The 17500-nt window shown below is 43.7% G+C and overlaps 1 protein-coding gene across 8 annotated transcripts in view; it reads left to right on the forward strand.

The window, feature by feature from the left end:
* The window catches only part of CDIN1 (CDAN1 interacting nuclease 1), a 193853-nt gene that overhangs the window by 10829 nt on the left and 165524 nt on the right, over positions 1-17500 (forward strand). For 4 of the 8 annotated variants that reach the window (XM_085856330.1, XM_085856327.1, XM_085856326.1 and 1 more), the window contains exons 2-3: positions 10535-10580; positions 11797-11861. The exons of 2 other annotated variants lie outside the window; for them this stretch is intronic. In XM_085856330.1, coding sequence (XP_085712456.1) covers positions 11803-11861 — 59 coding nt within the window. In that variant the 5' untranslated portion in view covers positions 10535-10580; positions 11797-11802. Of the gene's footprint in view, positions 1-9859; positions 9885-10534; positions 10581-11796; positions 11862-17500 lie in introns of those variants that run through there. 2 more of the 8 variants (XM_085856329.1, XM_085856332.1) reach the window with 2 other exon arrangements.

Consider the following 17500-nt stretch of genomic DNA (forward strand, 5'->3'; position numbering starts at 1 on the left):
TATTTTTCTCATTTTTCATTTTCTTCATTTTCATTTTCTTCATTTTCATTTTCTTCATTTTCATTTATTTTCTTCATTTTCTTCATTTTCTTCATTCTCTCTTCATTTTCATTTTTCTCTCATTTCTTTCATTTTCTCATTTCTCTCATTTTCATTTTCATTTTCTTTCATTTTCATTTTCTTCTTATTTATTTTCATTTTCTTCTTTCTTCATTTTTTCATTTTCTCATTTATTTTCTTCTTATTTCTCATTTTCATTTTCTTCATTTTCTTTATTTTCATTTTCTTCATTTTCTTTATTTCTTCATTTTCTTATTTTCATTTTCTTTCATTTTCTATTTTCATTTCTCTTCATTTTCATTTATTTTCTCTTATTCTTCATTTTCTTCATTTTCATTTTTCTCTCATTTTCTTCATTTTCTTCTTATTTCTCTCATTTTCTTTATTTTCATTTTCTTCTTCATTTTCATTTTCTTCATTTCTTCATTTTCTTCATTTTCATTTTCTCATTTTCTGCTTTCATTTTCTTTCATTTTCTCTTTATTTTCTTCATTTTCTTTCGCTTTTCATTTCGCTTTCTCTCTTTCGCTCTCTCTCGCTTTCTTTGGCTTTTCGCTTCTCGCTTTCGCTTTTCTCGCTTTCGCTTTTCGCTTTCGCTTTCTTTCGCTTTTCTTTCGCTTTCGCTTCTCGCTTCTCTCTCGCTCTCGCTCTCGCTCTCGCTCTCGCTCTCGCTCTCGCTCTCGCTCTCGCTCTCGCTCTCGCTCTCTCTCGCTCTCTCTCGCTCTCTCCAAAGATGTGCACTGCAAAGACATATTTTACCAACAATGTGTTGAAATTTACAGTCGAATGATTACTTATTGTATTTGGAAAGTTGAGAGGTAAAGGGGAAAGCTACACCAGAACTAACGTTCGCGCTCTGACACAATGTAAACAGCTTGACGGCCAATCGAATGGCACGCATGCCCTTACATCGTTTGACACACCAAAAAGATCTAATAGGCCTATATTGTTGTGGGGCCGGACGTCGGCGCGAGCACGACCGCAAGATGGAGCTGCAGAGTCGGCTCGACCGATCGCCCGGAATTCAAATCATACTTCTTCAGAAAACTCCGGAAAGTACGGGTCCCTTTTTGTACAGTGAACGGTCAATATTTCCACCACGTGGTACAGGGTTATTCGCCAATTTTCAAAATACCAAGAGACCACGTGGCGATCTACCGAGTCTTCACACCCTCGACGGCACCCGTACGGAACGAGCCGCTTAGCGTACTCAAACCGCGTGTGACCCGAGCGGACGGTCACCAAAGTCCCGTCGGTCCAAATGTCCCCTTACAGCCATAACCGCTTTTATTATTTCTCCAACACGCTGCACGCTCAGTCAATGAAAGAATGGACACGAACGAGCTGAAACATTCAGCAAATGGGGTTTATTTATACAATAATGGGGGAAACTCTCCTTTTATTCGCTCCGCCGGCTCGACCCCTCGGGCCGCGGCGAATCCCGGAGCAGAGGGTTGTTCTCATTCTCTGCAGCACTGTTGTAACGGTCGTTTCTATTGTCGTGCTGATTTATTTTCCAATAAGAATCCTAACTATAAAAATAAATCACAGCGCATGGACATTTATTTACCCATTAGACAAGGGAAAGGAAGCTATCTATAAAACACATACTTACCGATATAACTAATCCATAGGACCTGAATGTTGTGTACGATAGGTTTCCAAATTCGTAACACTATATCGGTTACGCACACAAACACCTCTCGCTCCATACCACAAACATGATATTGACCATTACACAGATTCTGCACGACAGCAGCAATAAGCAAAAATGAATAATAATTTGTCTTGCCTATTTGAAGACTCCAAATGTGGACTTCTGGTGTGTTGTCGATAAATCTCTTCATCAGTGGCTGAATGTCCATCCGATCAAGAATGTCACTGTGGACGTGCAGTATAGTCAGGTGTATCAGTCGTCTCTGAGTCATATTTTTCCGTAGCCACGTTTTGAGGCGGCGAAGGGTAGAGAATGACCGCTCAGAGGAAGCGGCGGAGACAGGTAGAAAAAGAAAAAGCTAGAAAAATTATGGAAATTAATTTTTGATGGTCAAAAGGAACATGACAAGGAAGCAGAATGGATCCCAGATTTGGAACAGAAGAAGAAGTAACATCTGGAGGAAATGCCCCCAGTGGTTATTGATGAAGAAAAAAAAATTAGAAAACAATTTCAAAAAAATGCCAAACGTTGAAGGTCCAGACCCAGATGTAATTGCAAACATCTAGCTAAAGCATCTTGATGCTCCCCACAATCACTACGCCAGGAGATTGAATGAACTGATCGAAAAGGAAAAGGCAATGGATGACTGGCTCTTAGCAGGAAACACATTTGTCATCCCTAAATCAGAAGAAACCCAACTTCCTCACAAGTACCGGCCAATAACATGTCCACCAACAACAAACAAATTTCAAACATGAATGATTACAGAAATGAAGTACCATCACCGAACACAACAAGGAGGTTTGAAGGCAGAACAAAAGCGATGTGAGAGAGGTTGTTATGGAATGATTGACCACCGACTACCGAACAAGGCCGTACTTGAAAATTGCAAAATGTGAAGAATTAAGTTTCAAAATGTGAAGAATCAAGGTAGATGATGAGAAAGCTTTCAACGGTGTCTCGCATTCATGGATGATAAAATGCATACAAATATCCAAAATCAATCCCAAGATAAACTGTTTGAGAAAGCAACGGAGCTCTGGAATATCGCATTGATATGACAGCATTCAGAAGGAAATATTGAAACGCCAGATGTGAAGATACGGCGTGAGATCTTCCAGGGAGACAGTCTTCCACCCCATCTTGCTTTGTCTCGTTCTGGACTCACTGAGTGACCTAATCAACAAACAATGACACAGATGCACCCTAACAACCAATAAATGAACACACAGAGACACAGGAAAGGTGACGCACCTACTATACATGGATGATTTAAAGCTCTTCTCACCAAATGACGGAAAATGTCCAGAACAGCTAAAACTAGGAAAACACTTCTCTGAGGACATTTAAAAGGAATTTGGACTAGATAAGTGCGCCAAGTGCACATTTGTATAGGGTAAACCAACAAAAACAGACAACATTAAAATTGACCTGAAACAACAATACAGCAGCTAGAAAGCAAAGCATCATACAAATTCCTTAGAGTAGAAGAGGGCCACCAAATATGTCACAAACAAATGTGCAAAACAATCACCAAAGAATACCTGTGTAGAACAAAGCTGATCCTGAAAACATACCTCTCCCCCAAGAAACAAAATCAAAGCCATAAACCAACTCGCAGTGTCAGTGTTCCAATACAGCTGTGGAATGATAAACTGGCCCCCATCATAAATCAATAAGTGAGACATCAAATCAAGAAAACTCCTGACCTTCCACAAAAATCTTTACGGTGTTCTTCCTTCTTTCTTCCTTCCCAAACACCTTTTGTTCGTTTGTAAACCTGCAACCTTTTGCCATTTAGCTTCTCCCTCAGCATAGACCCGGGTATTTCATAAAAACCGTCGTTACCCATTGTTAGATGCATGAGCCTGTCCATTAGAAGTCGCATCTAGTTCTATCATAGTTACCCTTGCCTTCCTCCCTTCCTCCCTTCCTCCCTTCCTCCCTTCCATCCCTCCTCCATCCCTCCTCCACCCTCCTCTTTCCTTCCCTCTCTCCTCTCTCTCTCTTTCTCTCCCCCCACCAATCCCCTTAATATTCCCATCACCGAAGCGATGGGTTGTATTTGCTCATGTTAAATAGGCCTGATGTATAAGACTTTCAATTGTGCTAAACTTCCAGAATATTTTTTTAAATCATCTTTAAAATCATAATTTTATTTTGATTGAAATGAAATCATGATTTTAAAGACGCTGTATGGTGTTCTGTGAACTCTCTGGTTTTTTTTTTTTTATCCCCCGCCGCATGGCGGAAGGGGGATATTGTTGTCACCCGGGTCGTCCGTCCGTCAGGCTGGCTGGGCGTCAACATTTATAGCTGTGAGTGCGATAACTCATAAACTGTTCGCCATATCGATTTGAAATTTGGGTCACACATGTACCACCTGAAAAGGAAGAACCCTATTGATTTTGGGCATAGCCGGATCCAAGATGGGGGCGGCCATCTTGAAAAAATGTTTTTTGTAATAAATGGAAAACCGCTTATCTGATTTCAATTATTTTTGGTTACTACGTTCCTCACCCCTGGGGAACTTTTTCGAGATGATGACCAAATGGTATCTTGTTTCCAATTCACCTCCCTCATTATCTGGAATATGTATGACCTTTTTCATTCAATGGCGGGGGATTCCCCATCTTGGATGGTATATTTTTAATATGTTGTGATTAAGTTTCATATTTTTTTTCTTTTCCTTTAAGATCTTTGCCTTATTTCCTTAAAGCCTGAAGGTGGAGTCTTTCTTTAAGAGCTGTGCCATATTGCTTTAACCTGCAAACCAGTAATAATAGTGACTGTGTTGTATGTACATAACCATTCCACTTGTATACTATTTTTGAAACAAGGTAGTCAGCAATTATGCATATATTATGATAACAAAAATGTTCATTGATATTATCTTTTTATCATCATAGACGCCAGACTTCACCACTTAGCGGATTTATCATTTCGATTATTTATTTATTTATTTTTCAGCCAGAATGAATATTCAAGATTTTTATTTTCTACCAACTGACACCATGACAATATAAACCAGACAGGGCATTTAATCATGCGGTGTTAGGTATATAGATTACATATACCTAACACCTGGGGTATATATATATATATATATATATATATATATATAACACCATATACCTGCTGGGGTATATAGATTACAGTAGATCTGAGAATGAACGATTACGGTAGATCTATGTTACAATAGATATGTGTGTGAGCCCACACTCATTGATACATGGGCAGTTCAAATAGCCTCTCCCATCCTTTGGAATTCTTTTACAAATGGCCCATTGAAATATGCTTTAAAATGTCATTGTCATTATAAATAAAAAAGTTTTTGCAAATGCACACACATCAAATTATATCACGCCTTTTCCCTCTGACTTTTTCTTCAGTCTTCACCGGCATGGCTGCATCATCAAACTTCAATTGTTCTACTGATCAGAAAATAATCTTTTATTTCCCCTCCACCAGTTTCAAGCTAAATCTCTGTCCATCCCATAAAACCTCCTAATTTTACGCTTCCTAATATTTATATTATTTATATTTCATTAAAAAGTCATCCAAAGCCTTCTTGTATGCACACGAGTCCATTTCTCCCAGTGTTTATAAACAACCGGTCACACGTATTGGTCGTTGTCACAGCTGGTTTTGAGGCGACCTTCCCTGCACCCCTACATTAGACTTGAAGTCCTTTTATTTTTATGAACATTCAAGCAGCTTTTGGAAAAAAATTACGGTCAGAATGCGACAGAAAATGGTCTTGGAGTATTGCGAAAGGATGCACACAACCCACTGCTTTAAAATAAAGGAAATCGTGTCGAAATTCTTCAGGAATATTGTTCACTTCTGAATACAATAACATTTTAACCACAAAAACTTGAAATATGCACCTACATCCTGTAAATATTTTGTTTGATTTTGTTTCTTAGCAACAGAGTTACAGGGGTTCAAAAGCAGGAATAGATACATGGCCCACCCTCTATATTCCCCATGCCTAGTCCATCACATGTATGAAGTTTTGCATCAATCTGTTAAGCGGTTCTGGAGAAGAAGATTTTTCATGTTTTTCATTTCAGTCCAATAGGGCTGGTGGGGTATGGTGGGATGGTGGGACAATATGGTGGGACTCAGCCTGTCATCCTTCTGAGGTCGGCAAAATTATTACCAGCTTGCTGGGGTGATTGAGACATTCGAGTATCCTGCATCAGAGTGGCGATATTGTGCCCAATAGCGCAGGAGACTGCTTGGGCAGCACCGACGCTCTGTACAGAGTATGGTCCCAATGGATGGATAATATATAGATGTGGACACACACACACACACACACACACACACACACACACACACACACACACACACACACACACACACACACGTACACGTACACGCGCACACACACACACACACACACACACACACACACACACACACACACACACACACACACACACACACACACACACACACTTTTAGCAATAGATGCAAAATGTATAATTTCGCTTGTGCCCTCAGAACCAAACGAACAATATATTTATAACATCCCTCGGGGCACGGATGTGAGACTTGGACTCTGACAAAGGATCTGAGACGAAGACTTAACTCTTTCGGTCCCAAGTCTCTTCGGAGAATCCTTGGCTATCGCTGGTCGGACTTTGTGTCCAACGAGCGGTTGCTGAGAGTGACTCAGATGAGATTTGTTACCTGCATGGTCCATGAGCGTCAGCTGCCGCTGTGTAGACATGTGGCTTGTTTTCCTGACGCTGATCCTGCCCACCAGATTCTCTCAGCGAGGGAGCCTCGTGAAGGCCAATGCGATGACCGCTGGATGATCAGCATCTCAAGGAGATGGGGATTGGCCAGACATCTGCCTGGGGGATGGCCAAACAGAGGCCTCTGGAGTACTGGCATAAAGTTGACCCAGCGACGCGCTGCTCCGGCGAATGTTCCCATACCTAACCTAACCTAACGTAACGTGACCTAACCTGACCTCAGGGCATGTGAACTGCTGCTCCCTACCTGACTGATAGTAAAGTCATCATTTTTTATTTGATTTTATACTACTCTGTGCAATCACAAGCCCCAGATATGACCTTCCCATCGGTATCCAGAAGCACCCAAACCAGATACGTTGTCTTCGTCAAACTCTTTCAATGTGCAGAGGAAATCCCTTTCTCTCCGGTACTTTTACAAGTATTTTTGGCTTCTTTTAAAGGCTTTGTGAGCCATTTTAGGTAACAATCCTTACCACGCACGAACAATAGAAGTTCACATGCCCTGAAGATCCCCATTTCTATGGGTTTCTGTACACACGTGCCCAGAATTCTGGGGCGGTTTATGTCATTTCAAAAGTCACGTTTTCTACTGGGACTCAAACTGAGTTGAAACTTGCCACCAAAAGATATCCAGGGTTCTCCACAAAAGCCAGCACTTTACCCATGTCTCCTGAAAAGCACATCAGGTGATTGTTGGATTCGCTATATATGCGAGATATCCCTTATTGTCGGGTTTTCCGTCTCTGTCTGTGTGTATGTGTGTCTGCAACGCGAGGCTCCACAGCACGAACCAGCAAACCGATTTCGATGAAACTTTGCGAACAGGTGCCATATGGTCTGGGAATGTGCGCGTTTGAATTTCGTTGCCTAGCAACCACCCGTTGCTGTGCAGCAGCCGAAAAACCGCGTACAGTATTTTCAATACTTGTCCTTCAGTTTTGAATGTAGAGAAACGAGACTTCGGAATTAAACACTTCGAGATATTTAGAAAATTTTACTCAAGCCGATTTTTGATTGAGGTTTTATTTTTCAAATGGTAGTCCTTCAAAAATTGGGTGTCTATTTACCGCCATTTTTATGAAGGGCTTAGGAAAGTGGGCGGAGCTTAGGGAAAGTGGATGTGGTTGATGAAAAGTGGGAGTGGCTTAGGAAAGTGGGCGTGGCTTATGAAAAATATTGTGTGGCTCAGGAGGTGTGGTCAAACAAGAGCATTGAGAGAAGTTTATCCTGTTTTCTGTGTGTGTGTGTGTGTGTGTGTGTGTGTGTGTGTGTGTGTGTGTGTGTGTGTGTGTGTGTGTGTGTGTGTGTGTGTGTGTGTGCCTGCAACGCGAGGCTCCACAGCACAAACCAGCAAACCGATTATTTTTCAAATGGTAGTCCTTCAAAAATCGGGTGTCTATTTACCGTCATTTTTTATGAGGAGTGCCAGTTGGCAAAATACGCAATAGGAAAAATCTTGCCAGGCAGAGGAACAATTGTATGTGAACCAATACGTCTTGGCAATGAATCTTCGTCGGTGGATCGGTCAGAATGAAAAGCATCGTATCCACCGCTTCGATCCTTGCAGATCCCTCATCGCCTACCGGCTTGTTTTTTTATTCCTTACTTTTTTTTTGTTAATCTTTTTTTTGCAAAGTAAGCGAAATAAAATAATGTATTTTTTACATTTTACCCAGAAAAATAATTTGATGAATTATGACCTAGACCCTTTAATTCTTTTTTATTATTTTCAAATCCATCAAAGCTTTCACCATTCATAAATTTCCTTACGGTCTATTAAACTGATCATTGTAATCTTGTTAGTTAAAAAAAAAATAAGAAGAAGAACAAAAAACCCGTGGATTTCAGCTTTGCTGTGGATCACTACGTGCGGCACAACATGGTTATCGGCAAGTGCTTTCTTTCATTCTTTTTTTGCTGATGTTGATGAGTTCAAAATTTGAATATTAGGAAAATGAAGTGATTTTAGCATTAAGCTCTCAGGCTGAACAACTCGAAAAAACAAGGGAAAGTTGGGATGTCAATAGTGAAACCAAATCTGCATTTCTTTATCATTTGCCGGTACCATTTACAAACAACTCAGTCGACTATGAATCGGCCTAATTGTGAGATCATGTTTTAAAATAATGTTGATCATTTGTAGATGCAAGCATGGTGGAACACCCCCCCTCCCCCTTTCCTCAATGACTTGCTTTGCCCCTTCATTTGGATGGTTCATCCACTCAACGAGGTCATGAACACGTACACCCTCTTATTAGTCTTGCTCTGAAGCGGTTGCGAGACTATTGGTGTGTGTGTGTGTGTGTGTGTGTGTGTGTGTGTGTGTGTGTGTGTGTGTGTGTGTGTGTGTGTGTGTGTGTGTGTGTGTGTGTGTGTGTGTGTGTGTGTGTGTGATCATGATTCATGTGTGTGTGCATGCCGCCACTTGCTTGTATTAATATGAAACTGTAGTAACTCGACACCTCTCAACCATAGGATATTTCTTATATTTACATACACTAGAAACACCTGCTCCCTTCAGCAGCATTGGTGAGTAGGCTTCTCCAACTCCCCCATCTCTCGTAGAAGAGTGGGGGGTTAGGGCGGGGTGGGGGGGAACTACCCTCGGTACTACCAACATGTATGCAAAATTTGGTGGAGATTCGGTGAAAATCGTAAGTCATCCCCTCTCTCCCCACCACCTTACATGGGAGAGGGTGGGGGGATGGATTTTTTTTTTGTCCTTGTGCACATGACCTGGCCCTGGGTACTACCAACACGTATGTAAAATTTGGTGGAGATCGGGCTAGCCCTGTTTTTATCTATGACTTCCAGATGTACCATACATACATACATACATACATACATACATACATACAATTGTCTTATTTAAATATCGTAGGATGTCCGTGCATCCAATTTGCATCCAGGAACACGACAGTTATCGTTCAGCATTTTGAAATAGCCACTCTTTCGTTTAAAAGTGAAGAAAATTATGTTGAATAAACGATTTTAATTCGAGATTTCACTCCAGCCACGGCAGGTTAAAAGTGCCCCAGCCAGTTGAAGCTAGTCACCGAAGACACACACCCAGTGCACGCGTAAAGGCCCTATTGGCATTCATAGAACATTTCAAAAGTCCCATATTGGATGTGACTCAAATTGCAGTCTGCTACTAGACATGACCTTTTGGTTGCTGCCATATTCATCATACTCATTCCCTGTATCGGTTGCTCTTTGCTTATTCGGGTTCCTCTTGATGACTCCAACACAGTATTTGGTCTTTCATTTTATTATGTTTGTACCATATCCTGATGCGGTGTGGACTGTGCTTCCCCGCTGACGGACCTCTGATACCTTGTACATGTTGCTGCGTTGGAGCTTGTGGGAGTAACTGCTGAAATCGATCGATCCAGGTTCTTTGTGACATCTTTGTTCCTTTCACACTTGTTTCTATTCTCTCACATTTCTCTTTATTCATTCTAATTCTTGCTTTTTTCTTTTCTCTTTGTTACTTTTCTTCTTTCATCTCTCTTTTGCTCCTAATTTCTCTTTCTTTATCTATCTGTCGAGGGAGAAGTGAATTCTTACAAATTATTTTCTGTAAGACTCGCTTGGCTGCGCCTGGATGGGTTTGACGGTTGTGGAGTAGCGGCTGAAACCCAAATCCTATCCAGGTTCCTCCTGATGACTCCAACACAGTATTTGGTCTTCCATTTGATCGAACATGTGTAGGATTGACCAATTTGCTTCATTATAACCTTCCACCTTTCAAGTCCACAAAAGCCTCCTCAACCACCCCCACCACCACCACCACCAACCTGTCGTATGTTGGTGATTTTCCCCCATTGTTCTACGTTTGAACTGTTACTCGTCCATTTGTGGAGTATTCTGAGCATTGTGTGCATAACAGCATGATGTTTGCATTCTACCCTGGTTTATCGATCATTTTTGTTGCTTCAGAAGATGGTTTGTTGTTTTTCGTATTTGCTCTCTTTGAGTATTTATGCTTTTGTTCTGGATCTGCACTTGCTAATTATTTACTTCATTCTCGTTTTGTTTGTAGCTATCCGACAAGTACGCTGCAGAGTATCTTCTCTCTCGAGTATCAGGTTGGAATATCTATATTTTATCCCTCCCGAGTTCCCTTTGTCACCTACAGACAAGTTTCTAATTGAATGATGGATGTCCATGCATTAGTTCCTAATTGAATGGCAGGCTGGCTTCTCGTAAGCCACGAGGGGAGTCTCTTGTCTTTTGGCTGCTCACCGTTCCGTTTCCCTCCCACAAGCGGGCCACATGCGGACCGTCCCATCTGCTTCGGCTCGGGGCGACATGGCATGGCAATGCGAGCCACTGGGATGGAGCAAAAAAAAATTAGAGGGTACAGTAAGAGAGGGCAGGATGTAGGGCGAGAGGCAACGGGCACAGGATGGGACAGCGTGGACCTGGAGGAAGGTGCGGAGAAGACCACAGGGTATCTCAACCATTTGCTGTGACAGACCATACCTCATGCCGTGCACTATTCTTATGCTAAGGCCCTTAATTTCCGTGTGTTGCCTGGCGGCCTGGCAGTAACCGGCTGCTGGGTTTCCCTGTCGAGCTGACTTTGTGTGCCTGACGGCGATGATGATGGATGGGGCATGGCGTAGTGACAGGAGGCGGTATTACAAAGCAAATTGAGTCATTTATCATCCGCTGACAGGTATCAGTCAGGAGGCCAGGCCGTGCCGGAAAATTCGATTTAGATTGCAGTTTTAACCCCATCTCCAGGCTCGCTTGCTATCTTGCTGCTGCTCGAGACGTCAATGGCGAAGGCAAATTAAACATGTTGCCACGACAAGCAAGGTTTCAGTGAATATGTTTTGGTGCTTATCACGATTGTAATGGTGTGATGCCCTTATTGAGCCGGTGACTCCGGTATTCTGAGACTGTGTATCTCTCTCTCTCTCTCTCTCACTCACTCACTCACACACACACACACACACACACACACACACACACACACACACACACACACACACACACACACACACACACACACACACACACACACACACACACACACACACACACACACACACACACACACACACACACACACACACACTGGTTAATGACATCTGCTTTGTCTGCTCAAGAATCCCCAGAGTTAATTTTTTTTTTTTTTGCCTTTGCCTTTGCCTACATCTGAATTAAATGTGTTATCGAAGGTCAGGCCTGTAACATTTGTGGGATTTTCATTTGCCCTGTCACTGGTCAAACCCCTCCACCTTTCTTTATTTTTTCTATCCCTCCTTCCCTCCTTTTATTTCTGGGTCAATTTAGAAGCGCATGAAGAAAACCTATGCGAAGCATCATGCACCAGAGGTCACGGAGCATTATTACCAAAGGTATGACTCGAGCTGGCCCACCAGAGGGTACTGGAGTGCCATTAAGCCTCTCGAAGTGAAGATAAGAGTAACCCTTTACAAGGAGTCAGCTGTGGGTAACCCCATATAATGGCTCTCTTACTGCAATCCAACCACTGGTGATCATATTTTATTTCCTCCCATAAAAGCTTTTCTATTGATCTCGTCTATGACTCCCTATTTTGCTCCTCTTTTTCTCCCCCCCCTTTCCCCTCACCCCCTCCCTTTCTATTTTTCAATTCCTCTTGCTGGTGAGTGCGGTGCTTGTTGATATGCTCTTTAATTGCCCTTGGCAAGGATGTAAGTGCTTCTTGTGTGTGTAAATACGTGTTGTTGAACAAGTTAAATTAGATCGGTCGTGATGTTTTCATTCATTAAATTTGCAGCTTGGAATTGTGATCTCCATGAAATCCGAAGTTTCATTCATTAAATTAATTAAATTTGCAGCTTTCATTAAATAACAGAGCTTTAAACATTAAATTCAGCTATAAACTTTAAACAGTTTTAAACATTAAATTCATTAAATAACAGAATAATTCGTTCATTAAATTTGCAGCTTGGAATTGTGATCTCCATGAAATCTGAAGTTTATTCCTACAGCTATCTTAAGCTGTGAGTGATAAACTTCTTGTTTGTCACTCTTTCCTTGCATATACCTGGACATTTTGCATTTTTCTGCTCTGATGCATAAGGAAACTAAAACTTTGTGTTCAATGCAAATGCACCTTTATTAAAAAAAAAAAAATCCCATTCAGATAACCAAATTGATGCACATTACCGTCGGACCCCACGATTCACGGGGGATGCGTTCCTGGAAAATGCCGCGAAAAGCAAAATCCGCGAATAGTGATTGTTTCAATGGATAAAAAGGGGAATGGGTTCCTGGCAGTTCGTGATTCATGAAAACGCAAAAAAAAAAAAACTGAATACGCGAAGCACAGCGGCGAATGTCGAAGCAGGTCGCATTTTATAAACCTCGAATACACGGGTTCTGCAAATAGCGGGGTCCGACAGTATCCCTTGATATTGTCATGGCCCTGGTGGTTAGGTTAACTTCCCCAACCCAATTGTCGTGGATGGGTGGTTAACACCGACCAGACCAGATTGCTGAGCGGTTTTCCTTAGAGACTAACACGTGATCCTCTGAGATTATGGCGCACGTGGGAGGGGAATGGGCGACAAATGCACGTGCACGATGGAAGCACAGCACAAGGGGTTTATACTCGAACCCACGACAAACAACCAACACAAGCAACTTAAAATGAACACGGGGGTTCAATGAAAACTAATCAAATATTTACAATGGCAATAATTTACGGTGTAATCATAAAACGTGAGGTCAATTAAAGCCTAAAGTCGAGGCGCCTCTACACACAGACTTTAATACAGACAAGGGGAAAACAAAAGAAAACAAAATCCTCCCTTTATTCTGGCACTTAGCTTTGTCCAGAGATGGCTTTATTGAATTTTGGGGTCAAGCCGCGTCATCCTGCATGAGAAGATGCACCAAAATGGCACCGAACCGCTCTCTGGGCGGGAAATGTACGTGAGGTAATTCGTGAGGCGGTATTCAATGTCAGACTTCACCAATCGCCATGCGGTTTCTTTTCATGAACGAATATGCTGAATGTTCCTCTCTTACATGAGGTCTGCTAACAACGATCGCCCACCTTCCTCCTTGAACACACAACGCGATAACGCTGAGCTTGCTGAGACGCGCTCCTCTTCCTCTCTTTCTCATAATCGTGCAACTTCGTGGCTCAGCTGAACATGAATGGCTGGCGTCTTGCTTCAGCACGATGCAAATTCACCAGCACAAACACAAGAATAGCGCAGCCATTTTGTCGTGCCAAAAGGAGAGCAAAAACGAGATCCTCTTTCTCAGCCACGTCCCTCACCAACTCTCCGCTCTTCGACAACTGTGTCCTCTCCGTTCTCCCGCTACCAGCCTCACTCTCCTTCTGCCGGCTCTCTGATGTCACGCCCATTAATCATCCACTCAGGGAGCATGGCTTCGCCAGCAGTCACCCTTTGTGGCAGGGCTTTCTGCCTGCTTGGGTGTGTGGATCTGTTGTTGTTGTTGTTGTTGTTGTTGTTGTTGTTGTTGTTGTTGTTAGAACGTAATTATTTTATTGCTGGCTTGTGAATGCAAAAACTTAGGAAAAGGTCATGGGGGAAATTGGCCTTAATCCCTATCTAATTAACACAGCACCACCCCCTTGTGGTGACTAGAAACACTGAAGCTCACAGTTTCTCTACTTCGTTTATATCGAGAAGTCTCCTTCACATCCACGGATCAAACAACTCTATGCAATCCTAACTTTGCAATGAAATTCCTCCATCTACCCCCACCCACAACCGTAACAATATAAACAAATTGCGAGTGCGTCCACCCTTTTCCTTCAAACCAATGAAATTACTCTTGGGACATTTACAAATATTTTTGTGATATGCTCGTGTGGAATGGTTTTTCCACGCTTCTTCCAAGACTTTCCAAAGATCATCGAAGTTGCTGCGGAATCTTTATTTTTTATTTTTTTTACTCTTTATTTGTCCAAATAGTCCCAAACAGCTTCAATAGTGAGATCTGGGTTTTGAGGGGGCCATTCCATGCATTGAAGGCATCCTTTTTCTTTGGTAAATAATTATCCAAGCCGGGTGTTTTGGATCATTATATTGCTGCAAGATTAAGTTTGGACCATAAGTATTGTACCACTGGGGTATAGCATGCTGGATTAAAAAGTGTTTGTACTTTGCTGCAGCTAATATTCCATCAATGTTCAGCACTTTTCCAACACCACTTGAGGATATGCACCCCCCAAACTTGAATTGAACCTCCTCCATGCTTAATTGTTGGCTTCAAGCAAGGTTCTTTATAAGTTTCAGTTTTTCATCATCTCACATACCATCTTCGATTAGATTTAAATACTGTAACTGGAGCTTTGACTCGTCTGTCCAAAGCACCTTTGACCATTGTTCGACAGTCCAATTTGTGTTATTGTGTATGTTGTAGCCTTTTAGCCTTGTTCTCCTTTCTTAAGAAATTTTCTTACTGCAACACATCCTTCATGTCCTGATCTCGAAAATGACCTTTGTATGGTTGATGGATGGAGAATGGCACCTGAGTCTTCTGCCAGTTCTGTTGTCGCTTCAATGCTTTGGCATCTTTTTATTCCTTAAGGCCATTATCTTCAGGTACAACTCATCCTTGTTAAAGAGCTTTTTTGTATTCCATTCCTGGGTTTGTCAATTATAGATGATACTTTCTGCACTTGTTAATTGTGTTTCATATATACCACACCTGTAAAGGTGAGTTCTGTGAGCTATTTCACTCCGTTTTTCCTTCTTTGTACAGAAACACAATTTTATGGTGATCTTGTACTGAAATTTTAGCCATTTTGTTTGAAGCTTACGGTTAATCCTGGTGGATCTGCATTCTGCAGCTTGATGAAGTACTGACTGCCCTCCCCTCTGGGCTGGCACTCCTGCCTCACACCTTGCTTAGCTTGATGCCGTGGAAACCCAAGCATTTAAAGTCATTGGAACCTCCTGCTATGAAGCTGAGTCGATGGCCTTATCACTTTGCCATCAGACAGGTTGGTGGTCTCGCTGTCTTCTACCGCCTCCTTTATGTTCTTGCACCCTCTGCCCTCTCCCTGTTTTGTCTACTCCCCCCTCCCCCACCCACCCCAGGGTTCTACAGGGTGCATGTGGTCCAACAGCAACCCCCTTCTGGTGAAGCTCTCAAAATCCAGGATCACTGCTCACCTTCACTCATTCGTTCCTTTTTTTTTTACTACCTGTGGAACCGACTTCCACATCCTCTTCAATCTCATTCTTCCCTCCAGGTTATCAAGACAGCTGCTCATCACCATCTCAGATCATCCCCCATCGGAAATCATAATGTTTTCCACCCCCGCTAAATCACCCCCTTCCAAATTTCCAGTTTTTCCTTCCTGAGAGTTTGCTTCTGTATTCATCTTGTCCAACCCCTGCATTATACCATACCCCTCATTCTTACCACATCCCTTGTTTGTCTGTCTCCCTCAATTGTGTGTGTCGGCCCTGCCATTGGTTTCCCCTCTCTTTCTACTGTTCCTTTTGTTCTGTTGCCTCCTCATCCATTCTGGGTTCTCTCTTTTCTATGAGCCTAGACTTTGTATATCAAAAATGGGCTTTCAGCTTTGTCGATGTGTGGAGAGGAACACCTGATGTTAATGATGACGAACACCTCCTCCCCCTCTCTCCTCCCTTTCCTCCCCTCTCTCCTCCCTTTCCTCCCCCTCTATCCTCACCCTTTCCTCCCCTCTCTCCTCACCCTTTCCTCCCCCCTCTCTCCTCACCCTTTCCTCCCCCTCTCTCCTCACCCTTTCCTCCCCCTCTCTCCTCACCCTTTCCTCCCCCTCTCTCCTCACCCTTTCCTCCCCCTCTCTCCTCACCCTTTCCTCCCCCTCTCTCCTCACCCTTTCCTCCCCCTCTCTCCTCACCCTTTCCTCCCCTCTCTCCTCACCCTTTCCTCCCCCTCTCTCCTCACCCTTTCCTCCCCTCTCTCCTCACCCTTTCCTCCCCTCTCTCCTCACCCTTTCCTCCCCTCTCTCCTCACCCTTTCCTCCCCCTCTCTCCTCACCCTTTCCTCCTCCTCTCTCCTCACCCTTTCCTCCCCCTCTCTCCTCACCCTTTCCTCCCCCTCTCTGCTCACCCTTTCCTCCCCCTCTCTGCTCACCCTTTCCTCCACCTCTCTCCTCACCCTTTCCTCCCCTCTCTCCTCACCCTTTCCTCCCCCTCTCTCCTCACCCTTTCCTCCCCTCTCTCCTCACCCTTTCCTCCCCCTCTCTCCTCACCCTTTCCTCCCCCTCTCTCCTCACCCTTTCCTCCCCCTCTCTCCTCACCCTTTCCTCCCCCTCTCTCCTCACCCTTTCCTCCCCCTCTCTCCTCACCCTTTCCTCCCCTCTCTCTCCTCACCCTTTCCTCCCCCTCTCTCCTCACCCTTTCCTCCCCTCTCTCCTCACCCTTTCCTCCCCCTCTCTCCTCACCCTTTCCTCCCCTCTCTCCTAACCCTTTCCTCCCCCTCTCTCCTCACCCTTTCCTCCCCCTCTCTCCTCATCCTTTCCTCCCCTCTCTCCTCACCCTTTCCTCCCCCTCTCTCCTCACCCTTTCCTCCCCCTCTCTCCTCACCCTTTCCTCCCCCTCTCTCCTCACCCTTTCCTCCCCCTCTCTCCTCACCCTTTCCTCCCCCTCTCTCCTCACCCTTTCCTCCCCTCTCTCCTCACCCTTTCCTCCCCTCTCTCCTCACCCTTTCCTCCCCCTCTCTCCTCACCCTTTCCTCCCCCTCTCTCCTCACCCTTTCCTCCCCCTCTCTCCTCACCCTTTTCTTCCCCTCTCTCCTCACCCTTTTCTTCCCCTCTCTCCTCACACTTTCCTCCCCTCTCTCCTCCCTTTCCTCCCGCTCTCTCCTCCCGTTTCCTCCCGTTCTCTCCTCCCGTTTCCTCCCGTTCTCTCCTCCCGTTTCCTCCCGTTCTCTCCTCCCGTTTCCTCCCGTTCTCTCCTCCCGTTCTCTCCTCCCGTTTCCTCCCGTTCTCTCCTCCCGTTTCCTCCCGTTCTCTCCTCCCGTTTCCTCCCGT

This window comes from Eptatretus burgeri, chromosome 15 (genome assembly GCF_056783735.1).
Source record: "Eptatretus burgeri isolate ZD-2024b chromosome 15, Ebu_testis_v1, whole genome shotgun sequence".
Lineage (NCBI taxonomy): Eukaryota > Metazoa > Chordata > Myxini > Myxiniformes > Myxinidae > Eptatretus > Eptatretus burgeri.